We start from the raw sequence: 23,222 nt of genomic DNA, 5'->3' as shown, positions 1-23,222 counted from the left end.
TACTGAAATTTCAGTAAAATATTGTTGTATGCTTAGCAAAAACAGCACATACGACAATTGAAAAAATTGTAGTATGTGATAATTTTTGTCGTATGTGCACCTACGACAAAAAGCTACTGAAAATGGTAGTAAACATACACATACGACAAAATGCATAGCGATTATCTTGGAAACGGATACGGATATCGAAAAACAGATTTCACAGATTGAAAGAGAAAAAATCAATTAGCAAAACTGCATTCAAATCTCAAAACCTCAATTTTGCACATACGACAATATTTTATTGAGGCGACTTTTTCAATTTTTGACCCTATGTAGTTAAAGGCCCCAACCCATAGAATCCGTTGCGTCCGTTCCGTCAATCCATCCGTTGAAGTTGAAGTTTGGGACAGAAATTAGTGACCCATAGAATATACGTATACGACGGATTGCTTTTTGACAGCTCACTTCAAATTCCGAGGTGTGTTCGATATTTTATCGCTGAATGTGCACTAAGGAAGTTCTGATGCAAGAAATTTTTAACTATTATTGTTGTTCTTTTTTTTTAATGAAATAAAATGCGTGACTAGATTTCATGTAGGTACTTGCTCTAACAGTTAAAAACAGTTTTTAATAACAGATTATCATTTGTAGATATGACTTTGGCATAATAAAATTGAACTCTACAACAGAATTTTAGTATTTAATTGATATAATTTATTAGATATATCATTAAATGTTACTTTTATTACATTTTCTTCACAAATAAACAATTAAAGTTCACAATTCATAAAATCGGAGAAGAAAAGAACATCACAGTTCTTAGTTCTGAAATTCCCCGGTGTGCACTCTAAAACAGAAAATTGAACAGATCTATTGTTGACAACCAATGTCAAAGCATACGACGGATGAAAAAGTAGAAAGTTGCCACGGAGAAAAATGAATCTAGTATTTTATACTCCAAATGACTAGTAAGGAAATTAAAGTAAAAAGCCCTAGATTTTAAGTAAAATTTACCTTACGTATTGAACATTTCTTGGCTCCGTAAAGTAATTTTTACAAGACAATTATGGTGAACAAAATAAAGTAGTATGTACCTTACGAGTAGCAAAATTTTCTTTACGTAGAGTAAAATAAACCGTCATCCAAAAACGTGTATGACTCTTTTCACTTTAAGATTCTAGTAAAACATATTTTACAAATTTAACTATTCTATGAATAAGTTTTACCTTACACTAAGGTCCTAATACTACCTAATTTTAGGAATTTGTCCCCCATATCTTAATTGCTGATGTCATTGAAAAGTCTGCCATTTTGTTTTCCATTTGTTTTGGATATTTTTTTTTTTTGTCAAAGCTTTTAGGTGTCCGGGTGCGGAATAACTAAAATAAAAAAATAAAACGTAAAAATTTCTTATCAAATTTGTGTTTTTCTTTTGGAAGTGAAATGTTTTCATTACTTTTTGTGTTCTTTTATGCGTTATTACCTATTGGCTTCGTAATTACGGATAGCAAATTTTTTTCTTGTGTTAGAATAATATAGGAGTATCCATATGCATTAACATCATTCAATCTAATTAATTCATGAAGAATTAGGAAAAAAATTGGATCAAATAAAGTCAATTCCATTTTTATTGATGATATTTTCCTAAATAAAATTGTTTGTTTGCACCTTACAAAAATTATAAAAAACTAGGTAATTTATGTAATTATTGAAAAACATAACAGGGTCATACGTTACGTACTTCTAAATAGCTTTGAGGATTAAGTACGTGTTACCTAGTTATGCTTTTCAATAATTACAAAAATTACCTTTTTTATTTTAATTTTTGTAAGATAAATGCATACAATTTTATTTAGAAAAATGTCATCAATAACAATGAAATTGACTTTATTTGATTCAATCTGTTACTAAATTATATACCTTCCATAGAGAAGTTTAATTTACTTTAAAAATCAGTATTTTCAGCCTTATAGTAAGGTAAAATATGTACCTAACTTTCTAGTAATTTCTATCAGAAATTCATACAAAAAAAGGCTTTACTGTAAAGTTAATCATAAGCTATAAATTTACTAGAAAATTAAGGTAAATTCCATTTTATTGAGGAGTCATCCCTATTTAAACTCTACATTAAAGTTAAATTTACCAGAAATAAGGTTGTTCATACCTTATTTTTTCTCCGTGATACCTGAGTGGTCGCGAGGGCGCTTAGATCGAATTCAATAATGGGAGTAAGGAGATGAGATATACATTTCTGTTTGAAATTTGACATAAAGTCTGTTCAGCGAGGATTTTTCTAGATCAGAACAGGACAGGACAGCACAGTTTCGTGAGAAACGTCAGATCAAGTTAGAACAGTCATTTAAACGTCAGTTTTCAAAATAAAAAAAAAAAAAACAAATTGTAAATTATATGAATTTTTTGCTTATCGGTTCTCGTTAGTTTTATTTATTTTTTGAGTTTTTACTGCGAAAAATATAATTAAAATTTGTTTTTAGTTAGAAAAACCACGAGCACCCGAGAAATATTCGCACAATTAAATCAAAACAAAAAGAAAAAAATGACAGCTTTGCTTTTGACATTTCTCACGAGTCTGTTCTAACCTGATCTTACTCAAAACCAAGAACAGAAAATCCTGTTCTAAACTGTTCTAGTTTTGTCAATGAACAGGAAACTAGAACAGCTCAGCACAGAAAAAATCTCAATGAACAGCAAAAAGCTGTACTTTTCTGCCTAGAACAGTCCAGCACAGCGTCAGTGAACAGACTTATAGTTTTTAGTTCGTTCGCTAGCTTACTATTTTGGTGGCGCTGTTTTTTTCATGATAGTACTATAGATTTTATATACAAAGGACACGTCAACATGACAAAAATTATCTCCTGTGGAGGCGGCCCGTAATGTATCTTTTGTCTATTATGCTTTTAAATTAAAGAGAATGGGTTATCACTGTCTGCCGGACAGACATGTCGTTCAATTGACTAACATGTCCGTCCGACCACCAAAAAATCAAAATTTTTTGAAAACCATCCGGCAAACCGGACAAGCAGTCGGATGGGTGTTCAGAAAGGCATCAGACCAAATGGTGGCTGGTCTGTCCGGTAAGTTGGTCAATGTGAACCCCCCTAATACAAAAGTGTTTCTTACTTCATAATAAGTCTGTTCATTGACGCTGTGCTGGACTGTTCTAGGCAGAAAAGTACAGCTTTTTGCTGTTCATTGAGTTTTTTTCTGTGCTGAACTGTTCTAGTTTGCCGTTCATTGACAAATCTAGAACAGTTTAGAACAGGTCGAGTGCTCGTGGTTTTTATAACTAAAAACAATTTTTAATTATATTTTTCGCAGTAAAAATACAAAAAAATAGAAAAATAAACGAGATACAATAAACAAAAATTCGTATAATTTACAATTCGTTTGTTTTTTTTTTTATTTTGACAACTGACGTTTAAATGACTGTTCTAACTTGTTCTGACGTTTCTCACGAAACTGTGCTGTGCTGTCCTGTTCTGATCTGATCTAGAAAAATCCTCGTTGAACATACTTAATATGTTTATGTACATTAGGGGGTTCACATTGACCAACTTACCGGACAGACCAGTCGCCATTTGGTCTGATCTGATGGCCAGGGTTTGGACTTCAGTTTCAAAATTTCGAAGCAAATTTGAAAAAAAATTGAAGTAGATCCCAAATTTCGGAAGTAGATTTCAAAATTAAACTTTCAGAACATTTATTTACAAAAATTTATTCTAAAAAAATTATTTTTCAACAAAATTATTTTTCTTTACTATTTTTTATTATGATCTTTTCCAAAAAACCTTTCTCATCTAGTGGTTGTAATAGCCTTTTCACACCAAACCCAAAAACGCGGTTTATGGCAAAAAGTTTTCAAAAACCTGAAAAGCGTTCACACCACAAGTTTACATAATCAGAGAGAGATAGCGAGCGAGATAGACGTGTTTTTGAATCTGTCCGGAAAAACTTTTAAATTCGATAAATAAAAATTCGCAAAAATTATGGAAGAAAACTGTAAGAAGTGCGGCGACAAATTCACGGGAAAAACAAAAATGAAAGTAAAATGTAGTGGATTTTGTGAAGCTTTATTTCATGACAAGTGTACTGGCTTGCCTGAATATGATTTAAATGCTGTAAGATCACATAAAAATATTGCTTTTATCTGTGACGACTGCTTAGATAAAAAAAGTGCAATCCAAAAATCACTTGAAGATATTTTACAGTCAGTAAATGCAAATAAAGAGAGTGCCGTGAAACAAGAAAAATTGGTAAACGAAATAATTGAAAAGTTAAATACACTAAATAGTGGTGAATGTCAACAACAAAGTGAAGAGAAAACGGGAACATATGCAAGTCAATTGCAAAAATGTCCACCCGTTATTGTTAAACCTAAAGAAAAGCAAAGTGGTAAAAAAACAAAGGAAGATTTGAAAAGTCATGTTGACCCTTCTAACTTAATAATTAGTAATATAGCTGCAAGAAACAATGGTGTAGTTGAAATCATGTGTGATAGTGAGGGAGAAAGAGACAAAGTAAAATTAGCTGTTGAAAAAGAACTTGGTAATACATATGATGTTAAAGTACCAATACTAAAAAAACCCAAATTATTTATTACCGGTCTGAGTGATGAAATGAGTGAAGAAGAAGTTGAGAAAAGGCTTAAAGCACAAAACAAAACATTGAGTGAAGGTGAAATCAAATGCGTCAAAGTGATGAAAGTAAATAAAAAGAAGAATGGCAAATACATTGAATATTGCAACGCAGTGGTGGAATTGGATTCTAAAAGCTTCCAAGAAGCCATGGGCGTAGGGAAAGTAAACATTGGTTGGGATCGGTGCAACATTTATGAAGATTTAAAAGTAAAAAGATGCTTTAATTGTTTAGGTTTCAATCATGAATCAAAAGAATGTACAAATAAATCGGTTTGTAGAAAGTGCAGTGGTGAGCATGACTCTCGAAATTGTGTAGAATCAGAAAAACTTGAATGCGTGAATTGCAAGTTGGCAAATGATAGATTAAATTTGAATCTAGACGTTACCCACAAAACTTTAGACTATAATTGTCCAGTTTACTTAAAAAAGCTCGAGGCGAAGAGGAGTCGTACCTTTTATTAGCAATTAAAAGAACAATCTCCCGAAAATTCAATTTCATTTTTTAATGGGTTATTTTTGAATGTACAAGGGTTAACGGGAAATTTTACATTAATTGAGGATATTGTTGCTAAAAACAACCTTGACTTTATCTTAGTAACTGAAACACATCTGACTGATAGTATAGCCAGTTGTGAAGTTTGTTTAACTGGTTATAGAAGATATGACTGCATGTCAAGTTCGCGGTACACTGGTGGTGTTTCAATATACGTTAAAGAAGGACTTAAATCAACATATAAAACCTCATTAGTGATAGACAAAAAAATCTGGATTATATCAGTTACTATAGCGTATGGAAGTGAAGTGTGGAATATGATTTTAATTTACAGATCTGAAACTCTCAGTGTTATTCAATTTTTTGATGTTCTTAATGAATGGATTCCCAAAAACATAAATGAAAATGAATATTTTGTAATAGCTGGTGATTTTAACATAGATTACTTTAACATAAATAATTATGAATTGAATCATGTAAAGCAATTTGAATATCTTATTGGTCTTCAACAAATAGTTAAAGAACCAACCAGGATAACACAGCATTCAAAAACACTTATTGATTATGTGATGACTGACTTTACCCTTAGAGCAGATGTTAAAGTGCGAAATGATTGGAAAATGTCTGATCATGAATCTTTGTTCATTAAAATTTATACAAGACTGTCAGTTCCTTGCAAACCAAACACAATAAAGTATGTGAAATATGAAAAAAATAAATTTATAAATGAATTCAAAAACTGTTTTAATGAAAATGCGGAGGATAATTTAAATGACTATTCAGTGAAATTTGAGGCAGCAATAAAGAATTCTTTATTAAAATTAACTAAAAATATAATAGTAGATAAAAAGTGTGCGGAGTGGTATGATGATGAATTGATGATTTATAGATCCGAAAAAATTCGTTTACATGATAGGGCAGTTTTCACTAACCTTTTGGAAGATTGGAATATTTATAAAATCTCGAGAAATTCTTATAAAAATATGTGTGTTCAGGCAAAGAAAAAATACATCGAATCCAAAATAAATGAAAAGGCTGGCGATCAAAAGGGTATGTGGAAAGTATTAAAAAGTCAAATATTCAAAGATCAAAAAAGTACATTTAACAATTTGGAAATAAATGGGACTATTTTGAAAAGTAATATCGATATTGCGAATGGTTTAAATAATTTTTTTATTGAAAGTGTTTTAGAAATAAACAGTAATATTCCAAGTGTTCAGTACACTGACAATTTTGCCTTGTATGATGATGCATTTAAGTTTGAGCAAATTGATGATCAAATACTTGAAGCGACGGTGAAATCAGTAAACGCAAAAAATGATAGCTATGGTTTAAACTGTAAAATGATCCTCGAATGCAAAGAAATCATTTTTCCTCCACTCCTAAAAATAATAAACTCATCGCTAAATGAAGGGTCGTTTCCTGAAAGTTGGAAAGTTGCTGACATTGTGCCGGTAGACAAAGTTAAAAACGCTAATAGTCCTGAAGATTGGAGGCCAATAAATATGTTACCTACATATGAAAAAATACTGGAAGTCATAGTCTGTAAACAACTTACATCTTTTATTGAAGAAAGGACAATAATATGCGTTGAACAGTCCGGTTTTAGACGAGCCCATTCGTGTGAAACGTCTATTAGTTTCGTTATAAATGAGTGGAAAAAGGAAATGGAAAAGGGTAATACAACTTTGGCTGTTTTCTTAGATTTCAAACGAGCGTTCGAAACAATAGACCGAGAAATATTAATTAAAAAGCTTTATAAATATGGAATACGGGATAACGAGCTAAACTGGTTCAAGAGCTACTTGTCAGGCAGGATGCAAAGAGTAAAAGTAAATGGCACTTATTCCAGCTCCAAGCTGATCCCCATTGGTGTCCCACAAGGATCAGTTCTGGGTGTTTTGCTCTTTTTGCTGTACATAAACGATATTGGAAACTCCTTGACAAGTTGTAAAATATGTTTATTTGCTGATGATACCTTAATATACACAAGTGGTAAAAATAGTGACGAATGTGAAATTATTCTTCAACAAGAACTTAATGCAATTTATAATTGGCTGTGTATAAACAAACTAATGGTGAATATTCGAAAGACAAAATGCATGTGCATAAATGGTAATTCAGGAGTGAACATTCAAATAAACAATGAAATCATTGAGTGTGTAAATGAAATGAAATATTTAGGTGTGTATATTGACAATAAATTAAAATTTGACTTTCATACTTCGAAATTGTGTTCAAAAATCTCACAAAAAATTGGATTCCTTTCAAGGATAAGAAAATATATATCAAAAAACTGTGCCGTAACCATATATAACACTACTATATTTCCTCATTTCAATTATTGCTCTTCCATCATATATATGTCTTCCATTCAAAACCAGAATAAATTACAAGTGCTTCAAAACCGAGCGATGAGAGTTGTTTTAAAGTGTGATAGATTAACTGCAATAGTAGATATGTTACAATCCCTAAAGTGGCTAAATGTTACTCAGCGACTAAAATTTAACGTTTTAATTATGATTTTTAAAATAAAATTAAATCTTTATCCAGTCTATTTACAGAATAATGTACAATATGTTACTAATGACAGGTACGCCCTTCGGAACATTGGTGATTTTCGACTACCGCTCTATAGAAGAAGTCATACTCAAAACAACATTTTTTACAAAGGCCTGCAACTTTTTAATCTTCTTCCTAATGAAATAAAAAATTTGAGTAATTTAAATGTCATAAAAACACGTCTAAAATTAATATTATATAATAATTTGTTATAATTTTATTGTAAATTATTTTTTAAGAGTTTCATTGAAACTAATAAATTCAATTAAAAAAAAAAAAAAACAGGTTTTTGTTTGACGTTTATAATGTTTTGACATCCAAATGTCAAGTTTTCAGTGGGATTTATTTATTTTTGTTGTAACAACTTGAGTAACAGCTTGAGCTCACAAAATTGATCAAATAAAATAAACTCTGACAATTTAAATACAATTTTATTTATTTGGTCGTTAAATTATGTAGTTTCATTTTAATATAGAGAGAATAATAAATTGGCCGCCTCTCAAATTCTTTAGACAAAGTTCCAACAGGAACTCCTCATCTTTGGTCCCCCACATCATTTTGTTTTTTGTTTTTTTTTTTTGCTATGCCATTTTCTGTAATTAATGAAAGAAATAAAAAAACGAATTTGATTTATATTATCAAAAAAAATTAACAAACCGCATTTGTAAAACAACTAGTTATCTTTGCCTGTCAGTTCTTTTTTTTTGTCTGCTGTCAGTTCTTTTTTTTTGTGTGCTGAATTGTTGCTGAATTTCTCAAAAGGTTTGTTTGGTTATTTCGTTTGGAGTTGAATGTTTTCATTTTCAGGTTTTTGACGAGTTTAACCAAAAACTTGTGTTTTACGAAAACTTGTGGTTTATGAAAAATGTATGGAAAAACTTGTGTTTTTGATATAGGTTTTTGGGGTTTTTCGCAAAAACCGCGTTTTTGGCTTGGTGTGAAAAGGCTATAACGGTGCTTTGGGGTAAAACGGTTAATTCAGCATAATCTAACAAATTTTTGATCAGGAATTCTCCAAAATCAGTCAAAATTACTTTGATAAACTTTATTTATATCTTGAATTCGAAGAATAATTGACCTCCATTCATCATTTGAGATTTCAGTTGAGCTTTATTTCTCAATGCCTCGACCAGATTTAAAATTGAAGTTAAATCCCTTTCTCTAAATTTATTATTTGAAAAATATTTTTCAATCAAGAAATAGAAGTAGATCCTGAAAAAGAGAAGTAGGGAAGTAGATTTTATTTTTTTCCCAAAATCGAAGTAGGGTAGGGCGAGGAGGTTTTGACACGTTAACGGATATTGTTAAAAATTAAGAACTTCCTTTTATAAATAGCCATCTTTTTACATAAAATGCTTTTATTAAGGTTTAAGCTCATTCAAAAACAAATTTTAGTAAGTAAATTACTACCCATATCAAAGTTTATTGTAAATTAGTAAATAAAGAAAAAGTGACGAAACATCCTACCTTGTAGGAGGTTCCGACTTTTAAGTAGGAGGTTTCATCATGCCATAGGAGGTTCCGTCAGTTCAAAAAATTACTTATCGACGAATCACCAGGAACATGAGAAATTCAAATTAGGGGTCTCTTTGGCTAACCATACAATAGGTGGGAACTCGTAACCTTTATTGGGTTCTAAAAAAAATGAATGAGGAGTCTGAAAAATTCAATCTCAAGAACTCTAGCTAGTTATGCTCATTTGCTGTGCAAAAATTAATTTTTTACTCCTACGAGTAAATTTTTGTTCCAATTTTAAATTAAAAAAGTGCTCTTTAAGTTTGCTTAAGCCAATTGAGAAATTAAAAAAAATATATCTTTTTCTAATTTGCTTTGTCATTTGAACGTTTTTTAAAATATTCAAGTAAAAAAAGGGCTCCGGTGAAAAAAAACGCTCCACAAAGTCAGTTTTAAATCTTTCTTCATTGGTAAATCGAACCAGAAGTGCACTTATTAAACTTTAAATTGAAATAAAAACTGGCCGAAACAAGGTACAAAATGTTGAATACCTAAGGTAAACAAAAATAAAAGGAAACTTACATTTTCTTACAAAGAAAAATAAAGAGCAAAGGGGCCCAAATTTAGTTTTGCTCCGGGACCCCAGCAGCTAAACGTAGCCTCTGCTTCTAGCATGACTAACTTATCAAATGTCTTCTCAGGATAAGGATACCTACTTTTTTATTTTTGTGTTATTTTCACTGAAAGGTTATACAGGTTTTAATATGAAAAAAAGCTAAAACGTACTATAAGAATAAAATAAGGATGTTCCTACATTTTGACTAAACCTCCTACGCAAAACATGCCGAAACCTCCTTCAACACAAGACAATTAATAAATTTATTTAGAAAATTTACACATTGATATTCACGTTAAATGATTACAATTATTAGAACACTATTATTTACCTAATTTATTTATCAACAAATCGCATTCAAAAACTTAAAACAAAAAAAAGTATCGCTTAAGAACTCACCAAGAAAAATTACATCTGCACTTCACAAAAAACAAAATACGAAATAATTTGTTCCGCAATTACAGTAATTGAACAGAATAAAGGAAAATAAAATGGTATACTTCGAAGCGTTAAATATAGGTAGTAATCGTTTCAATCAAATGTAAAGGAAGGGAGAAATTTGAGTTTGATGAAACCTCCTACATGTCGAGACCTCCTCGCCTTACCCTAAATCTACTTCGATCGAAGTAAAGTCCGAACCCTGTCTGATGCTGTTAAGATAATGTAAACACTCATCCGACGGCCTGTCCAGTTTGCGGGATGGTTTTCAAAAAACGACATGTCTGTCCGGCAGACAGTGATAAATCCATTCTCTCTAATTTGAGAGCAGAATAGGGTAAAGATATATTAAAAATAAGCTGAAAAATGGGTTTTGATGAAAATTGTCTGATGTGTGTGAACGAAAAATATGATTCGGCCATCAGGGGCCTATTTCATAGATAATACATTACATACATTGTATGATTTTGACAGTTCTGATGTATTATTTCTGTTTCATAAAATTGTTGTATGAAGAACTGTCATACATCAATGTATGAACGCGGAATCGACTGGAAGTATTCCAATAATGTATGATTCTGTTTCATAGACTATTGTCATACATTGTTTTGATACAAATAACAGTAAATTCTTCATACATTTCAAACAGCAGACTTTTTTGATGTAAGTAAAAGCGCAAAAATGAGTTTCAAGAGAAAATACAAAAAAGTGAGTTTAAATTTTATAATTTGCGTATAAACAATAATTTAACATTACACCTAACTATCGTAAACAGCCGATATACTAAAATAATCAATCATAATATCAAATTAATCGACGTTTTTGTCATTATTTTTTTTTTTTTCAATTTTCAGTCGGACAAGGAATTGCAGCTTCTTGTTTTACAAGAAATGCTTCTTAAAAAAGAGGTTCTTTTCGGAAAGTTTATAGGTTCCACTCACACCAAAAATGATATCCAGGATGAATGGAGAAAAATAGCAGGTATGGCAATAAGTTTTGGCCTTATCCCTGCAGACAGTGATGCCGACAAATTCAAAAGAACGACGTGGCAGAATTGGCGGCGAACCTCCTTGGTAAAATTTATTTTCATTTTAGCTAGCACTTTATTCAATTTTTCTAATAAATATTTTAGATGAAGATAGATCGCATGAAGAAGACGGGTGTAGGTGGAGCAACATCCAAAGACCTTTTAGATGAAAACGATAAGGTCATATTGGCCATCATAGGAGACGATGTAAGTTAATTTTATTTTTTTTAATTTGTTTAGTTTTGTGTGTTTTTTTCCTACAAAAATACATTCATCAAACTACATATTTCTTAAAGCCTAGTACGCAACTGAGGCGAAACAAATTTGTCCATACAAATAAGCACAACGAAATCTTAAATGAAATTTAATTTTTTGTTTTTGTTTTAAAATTTTTATTTTTATTATTATTTTCACTTTCACACAATACTCGATGGTATTTTTTTAACATGTTCGCTGTTGACTTTAAAGATTATGAAATTTTTCTTTTCGCTGCAGCTCCGTACAAGACTTAAATATATAAAACACAGTTTTGTACTTATTTCTTTAATATTTTTTTTTTATTTCGTAGGTTGTATATGGGATTGGTGTAAACGAGAGCAACGGAGATGTTCAAGATAACCAACAAAATCAAACAATTGTTATTGAACCATCTCCAACCAATTTGCCACCCTCTTCAAAAAAAAGAAGCTTTCAAAATGACTCCACCTCTTCGGAAACTGAAAAATTAAAATCCGAAATTTTAAAAATCAGCTACTATCAGAAGCAGCTGGAATGCCGCATGATGGAAGTACAGTTGAAGTTACCCACATCAAATTTTACCAAATCTATCTACGTAGATTCGTCAGAAGAAGATCAGGAAGGTTTTAACTGAAAGAGCAAACAATTACCTTTTTTTACTTACCCTTGTTAAATACTTCTTAATAATAAAATTAAAAATAGTTTTAATACGCATATTCACAATTTTTTTTAATTTCTTTTTCTATTTTTTATTTGTTTTCTTAGCATTAGTTTAAATAAAAAATCATCCGACGAGGAGTGCTTCCGGCAGGTAAGAGTCTAGTATTTAGTATACTAAGAGCCATTTTTTTCACTCGGAGTTGAACATAACTTGCGAATTTTTAATATAAATATAATATAAAAATTCTCAAGTTATGTTCAACTCAGAGTGAAAAATAAGGCCCTAAAAGCTTTCATACAAAATTTTCTCCAAAATATAGACAGGCTTCATTTAGCTTAAGAATATCAGCCTAGAAGTGCGCAGCTCTAGCTAAAAAAAACCACATTTTGTATTTTTGTATTAAAAAAACGTAGAAAATAAAAGTCAGCTATACAAAAACAAACAATTTATTATGAATCGTTGTTTATTAAAAAATCATAATCTATCTAAACTGGCTATTGATATAAATCCATTTAACTTCGAACTTTCCTTTCCATCATGGAGTCATCATTTACTGAAAAATATAACATTACATGTCCGCCTTCTTTCATTCTTTTGTCCAATGTTTATTTTTCAAGAGAATATAAAATGTAAGCTTATACTACATACAAACAGAATTTCAATATTAAATTTAGTTTATAAGTCAATTTATTATAAAAAGTCAAACTGAACTAATTAAACATACAAAAACTTAGAATTTAACACATTTTTATAAGACAACAATGAGGAAAAATGAACGATTTTGAAATATAATATATAAAAAAATGCAAATGAGAGTATAAATTAATTGAATTCTAAATGATTGAAAGGCATTAAACAAATTAGCATAGAAACAAAAAAAAAAAACTGTTTTAATAATAACTTTCTAAAAAAAACTTAATAAACTAAGCCTCTGTAGGACAGATTTAAATGATGGATCACTTAGTCTTCTCATTGGCGACTGATTCTAGCTTCTCGATAACTTTTCCCATATCCATATCCTTTGAAATTTTCAAGTACATTGTTTTCCTTACTTCATGAAATGCGATCCATTGTGGGCATACTTTTGTTGATTTTTTTGATGACTATCTCCAGTGTGAGAACTCCTTTCTTTTCTGTGATGAAAACGTTACGAAGGTGGCGAGCAAGTTCCGGCAGTCGACTATACATTGTTGCTTCTTCATCCTGCGAAGGTCTCCGTGTCATTGCGTCTAGGGCTTTGGCTGCCTGTTTGGCACGTATTTTTTCCAGTAACGATTTAGTTCATTCTTTTCCTCTGTGGTTTTCGACTCATACCGTTCCATAGCACGTTCCAGTGGAGTTGCACAGTTGAATAGATTTCTTGCAGTCGAAAGAATATCCTTGGCCGAGGAATATTTTTCAACATTTGGCGGCTGCGGTAAGCTACCTAACTCGATGTCGGGACATTCTTCTAGATCGAAAGATGGATGCCAACGTGTAAGCTTTTGTTTGTCCAAAACAATTGGTGGATCTAGATTTCGCAAGAACTTCTCATGCTCGTTCTTAGTGCGTTCTAGTAAGATTTTTTGAAATTTTTGAAGGCGTTCTGTCATAACATGAGGATTCATTGCGTTAGAAAGCGCTAACTGTAGAACATTATCCTCATTGATTTTTAACATTTTATTGGGCGCAACACCTTCTACATTGGGTGTTACTACTAATTGGAAGTAGTCTTGTTTTGAAGCCGATCCGTAGTTACGCATTTTCATCTGAGTGAAAACAAACGCCTCCGGATACAGATGCTTGATTTGAGCTCCTCGATCGGGTAGTGATAGCATTTTTCAAGGCGGATATATCATCACCTTTGAGGATCTTTGACGATGGAATTGGTTGACTTGAGGCATCTCTAGTTTTAGATAAATATAATTCTGATGCGGCTCGTTTTCTTGTGTTGAAAAACCTACCGATGGCCGATGAATATCATCTTCAGAGTTCGAACAAAGTATCTGAAATTAAAAAAAAAATCCATATAAGGTATCGGGAAGTTAAATTTTCATTTTTATTGCATTCTAAAATAAAAGCAGTTAAGCTGTATTTTTGTATTTGCCTAAACTGAAATTAAACTGAACCAAACTATAGAAGAAATCGGGACAAACTTCTTGGATAAGTATACAATAAAATTGAAAAATGTATTAAAGGAGCATGTCATAAGCCCAACAACAGTCGACAACTTGTCCAAGCACTTCAACTTACGATGTGTAACAACTTGTCCGAATTTCTTTTTGGAACTTTGCCTTTAAACTTAATGGAACACAGTTTATTATCAGCCTAGGCCTTGATTCAAACATCCTGCAAACATTTATCGAACAATAATTAATAAATCCAGAGGCTCAAAATAAGTTCTTGATTCATTATGCACAAAAAATTGATTTGTTGTGATTACTTGTACCTACTCAAGTTCAAGTTGTGAGTGCACTCGTCAGCTGCTGAGGAGCCTTCCTTCGTCTGTGGTTGACCCAGAGGTAACACGCAATTTTTCCCCCGTGCTTGTTGTCTTTGAAATTGAAAATTGAAATCAGTAAATCAATAGTAATACTTAAGTTTGGCTCACCTTCTTCTAGATTCAGGATGATGCCTGTGTATTTTGTGTTGGTATGGCGGCAGAGAAGATGTTGTTGTGCTTATTAATGCCTTTTTAGAAAGAAACATACGAGTATTTGAGAACACTACCACTCCAGATCGGCTGACGCAACAGCTTTAGCAATGGGCAAACATTACGTGTCGTAGCAGCTCCTGTCAGGCCGGTTTGATAATTGAAACTAACCATTGAAACTGCTGTCGTTGGCGAAGAACAGAATATCGGATATACTTCCAAGGACTGGCACCATTTGCAGGCAGGCTTCAATTGGGACGTCCTCGTGCCCTTATGACCAACTGCAGAAAAGACATTCGGCATCTTTGTAGCTTTTCAGGGAACATTTGTTGCTTAGTTATAATAAAAAATAATTTAAACGAAGAAGTTAAGTTAGTTGAAAAAGTTTATATAACTTCGTAGATCCTCCACTGCATCATTTGCATTATGGTCCTCATGGATCTCTAAATCTTCGACATCATTGTCATCATTTTGAAAGACACTATTTATTTCTGGAGACATTCTCTTTCGAATGTTGTACAATGTCACACACGCATTGATGACTATTGCACAACTGATTGGTGTCTTAAGTCTCAGTCCATTTAAACATGGAAATATTTCCTTCAACTGTCCCAGACTGCACTCGACAACTTGTCGGGTCTTTTTCAGTTTAGCAAGAAAAATATTTGCAGCTCTTCCTTCTCCAATACTAGCTGGTATATTTGGAGTAAAAAGCCATTTTTTCAATGGATAAGCCGAGTCCCCGATAACAATTGCACCTGGGAATGGACGCCACAGTTCATTCTGCCATTTGTTGTACATATGACTGCACTGTAACACTCGACTGTCGTGCACGGAACCGGGAAAGTTGGAATTAATTGCGTAGAAGCGATAGTCTGCTCCAGCAACTAACATTACGTTTATGGAATGCAAACCTTTCCGATCCACAAACGATTCTTCGTTTACTGATGGGGCTTCAATGGGAATTAAAGTCCCATCGATAGCCCCAGCAATACGAGGCATTCCTGCTATAGCAAAGAATCCTTCAGCCACGGCATTGGCATTTTGAGGCCACACCACTTCCTCACCTTAAAAGCCAGAAGGAAAAATAATTATATTATTTAAACATTTTTGTATAAACTTACCCAATAATTGCTGCGAAATGTATGTGCAAACTCGGTTTACACACCGGCAAATAGAAGATTTCGATACCCCGTGCATTGACCCGACACCGTGGTATTGACAACCGCTGCCAAGCCAATGAAGGGTGAGCAATATTTGTTGCAAGGGAGTCAACGCTTCATTGCAATTCGTTGGATGTGCAATTGAAGGTCCCAAACGCTCCAACAAATATTGAACACTCATCACCGACATTCTAAACTTTTCAATAAAATACGGATCTTGTAAATTGAAATTTATCCTTTCCGCAAATACACGTGACCGTCTTCTTCTTCGAATTTGTAATAAATTGTCTCCATCAAATACCAAGTCTTCGTTGTTAAAAATTACATCCATTTTAAATTAAAAGAAATAAAAATTTTCATCCAACAAATACTAATGTCAAAATTGATGGGAGTGAAATGTCAAAATAAATACATCACATACATCAAAATAAATTTTATACATTCCTTCCAGTCAAATCTATGAAACAGAAAAATGTATGTGATGTATGAAAACAATTTTGATGTATGATGTATGTAATGTATGTGATGTATGATCTATGAAATAGGGCCCAGGCCAAATGACAATCGGTCTGTCCGGTAAGTTGGTCAATGTGAACCCCCCTATTGCTTACATCAGTCAAAAATGACACTTAAGTTTTCACAGCTATGTAGTGCAATTTCGATTTTCAAAAGCTAGTTGAATTTCGACTGTCACTAGATTAGTGAAAGCTCCCAATGTGTCATTGTAGTTTTTGCTTTTTGTGCGACATGAAACAAATTTAAAATAATCTTGAAAGTTTATGAATTTTTGCTGTCTGACAAGATTACTGACTCGACCATCCGACCTTTGAATAAAAACGTAGAAAAGGTGAATGCCAAAAGGTGAACGCTAAAAGATGAATGCTAAAAGCAATTCTTTTCAACGCAATATCACATAGCAAGGATTTCTTAACAATTCGCTGGCTGAGAACTATAATGTTCTATGTTTTGCAGACATAAAAATTATACTTCTCAGTCAGCGAATTCTTAAGAAATCCTGTAGAAAGATCAGATATCCGCAGAAATTTTACCCTTTGGAATTGAAGGTGTCTGGAGCTGGATTAATTTGCAACTTAAGGGATACTGTTTGCTAAGTAAGTAAATACAATTTGGTTAAAAAATAATTAAAATACTTTGAAGCCATGTATTATGAATGTTTACATATGAGGCGTTGAGAATAATAATGGGTCAAGTCCATTTGAAATTTGTGCATTATTCAGAACTTTAAGAAGCTCTGTCTCAGGAACTAAAGTGACTTTAAAAAAAAAATTCACAGATCAATAGAACTGTACCTCCAGAATTTCTTTCTTTCATTCTATTTAAGGGCCCAATTATAGCTATCAGTAAAATCGATCAGTCAAAATTCTGTTTTGCTATTTCGATTACTTTTAAACTCTAATTTATGCAAAATATGGATGAAATAAATTAAAAACACATTCTCATTAACTTTTTGAAAAAGAAGCAATGCATTTGGTGTTTTATTTTAGTCACAAATTCATTTAATAAATTTTACTGATGAAATTTCATTTAACTGAACAGTAAAATTTATAAAATGGATTTGTGAATAAAATTTAACACAAAATGCATTGCTTCTTTTTGAAAAAAAAAAAAATAGTTAAATAAGCTCCCAACCTTTTTCATCAATATTTTGCTCAAAATAAAAGTTTAAAGTATTCAAACAAAATTTTTACTGATTGATTTTACTGATAGCTAGGTATAACAGAGCCCTAAGATAAAACGAAAAACTTAATTTTAAAGATCTTAAAACATCCAACATGCAGGGAAGTGGACTTGATCCATTATTACTCTGAACGCCTCATATGTTTATTTTGAAATGCAGCATTTATCCATTGGGACAATTCATCGCTTGGTAGATGGTAGTGGTGAAAATTTCATTGGGGCATATATCACGACATAGTCGTATTTAGACCCCTGTTTATCTTAGACTGGGGTTTATACAATGTTTATTGAATATGATAAACTCCAGTCTTTCTTAGAAGCAGCTTAGACCGTGTCTATGAATATATTCTCGAAACTGTCGTTATAAAAAGCTTATAGTTTGGGTTCTAGTGGTTGGATATTCAAGATAAAGGTCTTCAAACTCAGGGAAAATCATATTTTCCACCTAAAATACACATTAAAGATATAACATTTAGACAATCTTTATAAAGTTTTAAATGCAAAAATGCATTTTATCCATTTGTATAAATGTAAGACTTAATAACATTCGTTTCCCTACGTATTAAAATCCTAAATTTCAGTATTTATTAACTATCGATTAATAGTTGTAAATCGCAATACGAAAAGATTTATAAAAATAAGATAGTAATAAAACTTATAAAATAATCACCGTTAAAAAATCTCCTTTTGCTTTTTGCAAATCTTAACGAAATCCAATGTAATGAGATTTTCTATTACATTTGTTTTTTTCTGTAAAAAAAAAAACTAGTAGTGAAATTATAACAAAAATATTTCAATGCATTTCCACACCACCTTAAACTTAATATTATCATAGAGGATGATATTAAGTAAAGAGGTAAGCATTTTGGCGCTTTTATTTCAGGTGTTCGGTTTCCCCTGTAGGCCTATTGGACCCATCCTGGAATAAGAAAAAGGATTAAAATTTGACTAAAAAATATTTGAATCTACATATGTGTTTTATTTAAAACCCTATCCTGCTCTCCTAAAGGTGGCTAACCCTAAGTAACTTATCCCTAGACTTTTTATCTGACACTGCTTGATTCCAAAATCTTAGAACAAATAGAATTCTAACCCTAATATAAAACCTAAAAATGAAATTATCACAGCAAACAAAGTTATGCGTTGTGTTCAACCTATCATACAAGAGGTGAAGAACATTATTTTGGTGAGAAATTGTGCCGAATATATTGCAAAATTGGTTTTCTAAATCCTGAACGTATTGCACGAAGTTTTTTGGTGGCGCGAGAAGTTGGCAGTTATCGAACTGCTTGAAACCTAAAAAAATTAAGCCCATTTCGGGATCAGAATTATTGAAAGTTGGCAATGGCAATTCGCAACTATAGCTTTCGTAGCATTTTCGGAACAGCCAACCACAGACATAAGCAAAACTTTTTGCTTTGAGAAAATCAGTTAAACTGTCATCGTTTAAATTGACTGGAACGCTACATATAGGCTGTCGGTTTGATGCCACACAAACCTGTCTATCTAAACTCTGGCTTACAAAAGTGTCTTTTAACTCAATAAAATCTAATTCCTCACAATTTCCTGATTGCACGACTTTTAACCCTTTCGAACCCAAGCTATGAAAATCAATATTAAAAAATTTTTTTTTCAGTATTATCGTATCAAAAACATCACAACTAAGAAATATGAATAGCAAAAAGTTATGTTCCAAAATAATAAATAGCAAAACTAATGTGTTACTCTTATGTTACATGTAAGTAACATGCACTGCCTATGGCCACCAAAAAAAGTCGGACAACTGAGAAAATAACTTTTTATAGAACAATAATATATGCTGCTTCTTCTAAGCCAAAAAGCAAAACATTTTCTGGATTAAATTTTTTTATATCTTTTTTTCAAAATTATGACCATATATCAAAAAAAATTTTTTTTTGCAAAAAAAAAGAAAAAATGTGAAATTCAGTTGCTTTTTCGATAAAAAAAAATTGAAGGTATGACATTTGACTAAATTTTTGTAATAATCCAGTAACTAGGCATCATTATTTTTCAAATGAGCCATCGAAACCTAAAAAAAAATGTGTAATGGAATATTTTTTACGAATTTTTAAAAATATATTACATGAGAGTAACGCTGGGTCCGAAAGGGTTAACCCTCTGTAGGCACACCTCTTTTTTGTGACGTGATAGGCACACGGGTGCGAATTTGGTTTATACTTTTTCATGTCGCTAAAACTTTTTCGGTCACAATATTTTATAGAGAATCAAGTATAAAATTGATGTAGAATATTCCGAGGAATTCGAATATTGTATTCACAATTCCAAAAAAAAAATATTTTCACCCTTATAAAGAGACTTTTTTGTGAACACTTTTTTGAAAAATCGTAATTTTTTTATTTTTGTCCTGCAAAATTCGCACCCGTGTGCCGACAGAGGGCTAAGTACCTAAGACCCCAAAGCTTTTGGAAAATTGAAAGGTGTTGGCCTTGAGTTCGAGCTTCGAACTTCGCCGAAAAAATGCTCCAAACAGTCCTGATTTAGATGCCTAGTGTAGAGATAACTGAAGTTGCATGATTTTAGGTGTTCCCACATGCATGTAAGAGAGGTAACGTTAAGTTGCCAACCCTTAATAAAACTGAACTTATTTGTAATAATTGTACCATCCAAGCCGATTACCTTGATAGAATTAAGAAAAGTTGTTGCTTCCTGCAGAAATGAAAATTGGTCGTCGTTACAACTAAATTTTGTTTGGTATTTATTGCCATTAGAGCGAGAGGAAGAATTAAAACGTCAAACAAATTGTTAAAGAATATAATTAGTTCTGCAGTGCCATTCATAGTTTTTGAGCCTTCCCCAGTACTGTAGTGGGTGAAAAGTGCAGAAGACACAGTATTGCTCAAGACTTGCGTGGCGTAACGAACTTTAATTTTTTGAAATTTGGACGGTTCTATGTGCTGAGCAGTCAGCTTAGGGGCTTAACGTAAAGCTAAACTCGAATCTATCCTATGAAAACTTTTGATATCCTCCCAAGTTGCTATTAAATTTCCACTTGAAGTGTTAAACGACATGTTATTTACAGAGAGAGAGTTTCTGGCACTTTTTATTAAATGGGGAACATCGTAAAAACAAAAAAATTTTTGTTTATCTGTCTCTTCCTCTCCAAACTCGAAGTATGGCCTGCTTATACTGACACCAAGTTCTCCATGAAGGCCCCGAAAATTTGCTCCTTGGTCAGTTACTATATGCATTGGGATTAATTTAAATAAAAGTATCTTCAGCATGCCCCGAGAACAAGAGGATCTAACAAAATAGTATGCAAGTGGGTGTTTCCACCGTTTTGCAATATCTTGGACCATTAAAACTAAAACATTTGTGGCGGGATATGCTGTTCTGTACTCATCAGAACCATAGTCTTCGAATTCTATTATCCTATCACTTTTCCTACAATAGTCTAGGTGCGTTTTTAAGGACATTTCGTCCATCGCAATAGAACAACACATAAACATGTCAGGAGCCTGGCTCATTTTAAGCTCTAAGCTTTTCATATTGAAATCAATATTTCCAGGTTGATTTGGCCAATCAGATGTAAAAGTACGTAGAGTTCTTTCTGTTGGCAATCCTAAAATTGGTGACATTAGCCTTTAAGTTACTGGTGAAATGAATTTTATTGAAAGTGACAGTAATTTCATTTCTCGGGAGTATCTACGGCCTTTTGGCGAAATTTTTGAATTTTTTCTACAGTTTGACACAATATCGTGCAGTCCACTGGACAGACTTTCTTTCAAATTAGTTTCAAAATTAATTCTAACTTCTTCCAATTTTGTACAAAGGTTTTCAACCTGCTTTTCTAAAAAAGATATGATTATATTTTTATCCTTAATGGTTGTTTCAAGAGTTTCTATACTGTTTTTGTAAGCTAAAATCCTGTTTTGATAAGCCCTTAATCTTGCGTTAAGTGATTCTGTCTCTTCGGTATTGTTTCTAAGATGTGATTTAGTTGTTGCGAAAACATTACTTACATCACTAACAAGTATGTTTCGATTATCTTGGATTGATACGACATCGATTTTTTCTTCTATTGAATCATCGTCCAAATTAACTCCTGAAAAAATAACAATTTTACCATTTATATACATACATTTTTTTTATCAGTTAGTAGATAATTAAATACCTATGAATTCTTCATCTGTCAATATTTCCTCATTTCTATCTTCATTTTGTTCCTGAGTCCCATCTGGACACCGATTTCCTGATCTCGCCATTGAAAAGCTTCTTCATCGTTGAGCCAAATTTCTCTTCTGTTCGTAAAAATAAATTTTTCATAAATCTTATAAAAGTACATATAGACAGAATTAGGCATATTTTTTATTTGCGATATGCATAGGTACTTAGGGTTGCCAACTTTTTTAAGAAGGAATAGAGTATATTTGATTTCAGAGATGAAAAAAAAGAGTACATTTGAAAAACGAAGAGTACCATTTATTTCAAGTCTTGAAAATGTATTTTAAGGTCTTAACAAAACAAAGTAAAATAGAGAACAAAATTTGAATACAAAAAATTTAAATTTTAGTAAAAAAATTAAATTTTAAGTTTGACTAAGAAACAAACAAAACAAATAGGTCGTACTAAAACAACGACACAAATTATAGTGTTTTGTACTCTCTAAATTACAATTGTTCAAATTTAGAAATTATAAGGTCGAATATTTTAAGCCTCGATTTTTTTTCATTCAATTCTATCTTTAGAAATATGAAAGTTATCCACCAATTTGTAAACGTTAAGATGCTTAGTTTATGTGTGTATTACACTCAGCTTTAAGTAAAATAGAGTATTTTGACGTACTCTATCAGAGTTATAGATTATAGAGTACACATACGTGAAATAGAGTACAATACTCTTTTTTAGAGTACGGTTGGCAACCCTATAGGTACTATAGGGCAAGTTTAGGATTCGTAAAAAAATCAAACTCGAGATAACAATCAGACATGACATTACATTAATGGAGAATGCCAAAAAAGTGGGTCCCGCCATTCTGTCTGTCTGTATGCATTTCAAGCTGCAGCCTAAACTAGTAGAGCGATTTTCTTCAAACTTGGTAGTTTTCAGTTTTAGGTGATTCCCTAGAGGGGAATACCTGCCATATAACGGAAATAGAAAAGTAATTTTTTTACAAAAACGGCTCTGCCGATTTTCAAATTTTTTGTTTTAATTTCCTTTTCATAGACAAATAAAAATGGCGTACTTGGATTTGTGTAAAAGATAATTATGGCGTTTTTAATTGGCAATCCGGAATTGTTCTTCGATTCGGAATCCCAATTGAACAGTTTTTTTTTATTCCGAAGAATCTGAAGTTTGGTGTAAATGTGTTGTTTGAGTTTAACATGTTTCACATATATGTGTATTCGCGCCAAATTTCATTTGTGTTTGTGCTGCAAACATTTTGTACTGCTGACATTTAAATCTATGAATGTGTGAGTGATTCTGCTTCTGTTTTTAAAACCAGAAGAGAAATTCTCTTTTCAGAATCAGAACTGTAAGTTTTGCCCAGATTGCTTTTTTTTCCTTCCAGATTGCCAATTAAAAACGCCATTAAACTCTTTTCTTGGTGGTTAGTTACG

General features: G+C 32.0%; 2 protein-coding genes and 1 pseudogene across 2 annotated transcripts; 1 reads left to right on the top strand and 2 right to left on the bottom strand.

Moving 5' to 3' along the window:
• Window positions 1–10,849: 10,849 nt before the first annotated feature.
• LOC129920726 (uncharacterized) lies at window positions 10,850–12,196 on the top strand. The gene is made up of 4 exons (XM_056002287.1): window positions 10,850–10,912; window positions 11,059–11,277; window positions 11,337–11,438; window positions 11,800–12,196. Exons 1-4 carry the CDS (start codon window positions 10,886–10,888, stop codon window positions 12,100–12,102), a joined length of 651 nt encoding a protein of 216 aa, XP_055858262.1. The 5' UTR covers window positions 10,850–10,885; the 3' UTR covers window positions 12,103–12,196.
• A 400-nt stretch (window positions 12,197–12,596) lies between these two features.
• Window positions 12,597–21,987, bottom strand: LOC129920725 (DNA replication factor Cdt1-like; annotated as a pseudogene).
• Window positions 15,134–16,114, bottom strand: LOC129920552 (putative nuclease HARBI1). The gene is made up of 2 exons (XM_056001875.1): window positions 15,886–16,114; window positions 15,134–15,828 (listed from the first exon to the last, which is right to left on the bottom strand). Exons 1-2 carry the CDS (start codon window positions 16,112–16,114, stop codon window positions 15,134–15,136), a joined length of 924 nt encoding a protein of 307 aa, XP_055857850.1.
• Window positions 21,988–23,222: the final 1,235 nt, after the last annotated feature.

This window comes from Episyrphus balteatus, chromosome X (assembly GCF_945859705.1).
Source record: "Episyrphus balteatus chromosome X, idEpiBalt1.1, whole genome shotgun sequence".
Taxonomy (NCBI): Eukaryota; Metazoa; Arthropoda; class Insecta; order Diptera; family Syrphidae; genus Episyrphus; species Episyrphus balteatus.
This window is presented reverse-complemented; position numbering and strand designations above follow the sequence as displayed.

Coding starts and splice junctions, on each gene's coding strand:
- LOC129920552 (XM_056001875.1), bottom strand. CDS start 16,114: ATGTCGGTGATGAGTGTTCAATATTTGTTGGAGCGTTTGGGACCTTCA. Junction 15,829..15,885: donor CATTTCGCAGCAATTATTGG/GTAAGTTTATAC, acceptor CTGGCTTTTAAG/GTGAGGAAGTGGTGTGGCCT.
- LOC129920726 (XM_056002287.1), top strand. CDS start 10,886: ATGAGTTTCAAGAGAAAATACAAAAAA. Junction 10,913..11,058: donor TCAAGAGAAAATACAAAAAA/GTGAGTTTAAAT, acceptor TTCAATTTTCAG/TCGGACAAGGAATTGCAGCT. Junction 11,439..11,799: donor TGGCCATCATAGGAGACGAT/GTAAGTTAATTT, acceptor TTTATTTCGTAG/GTTGTATATGGGATTGGTGT.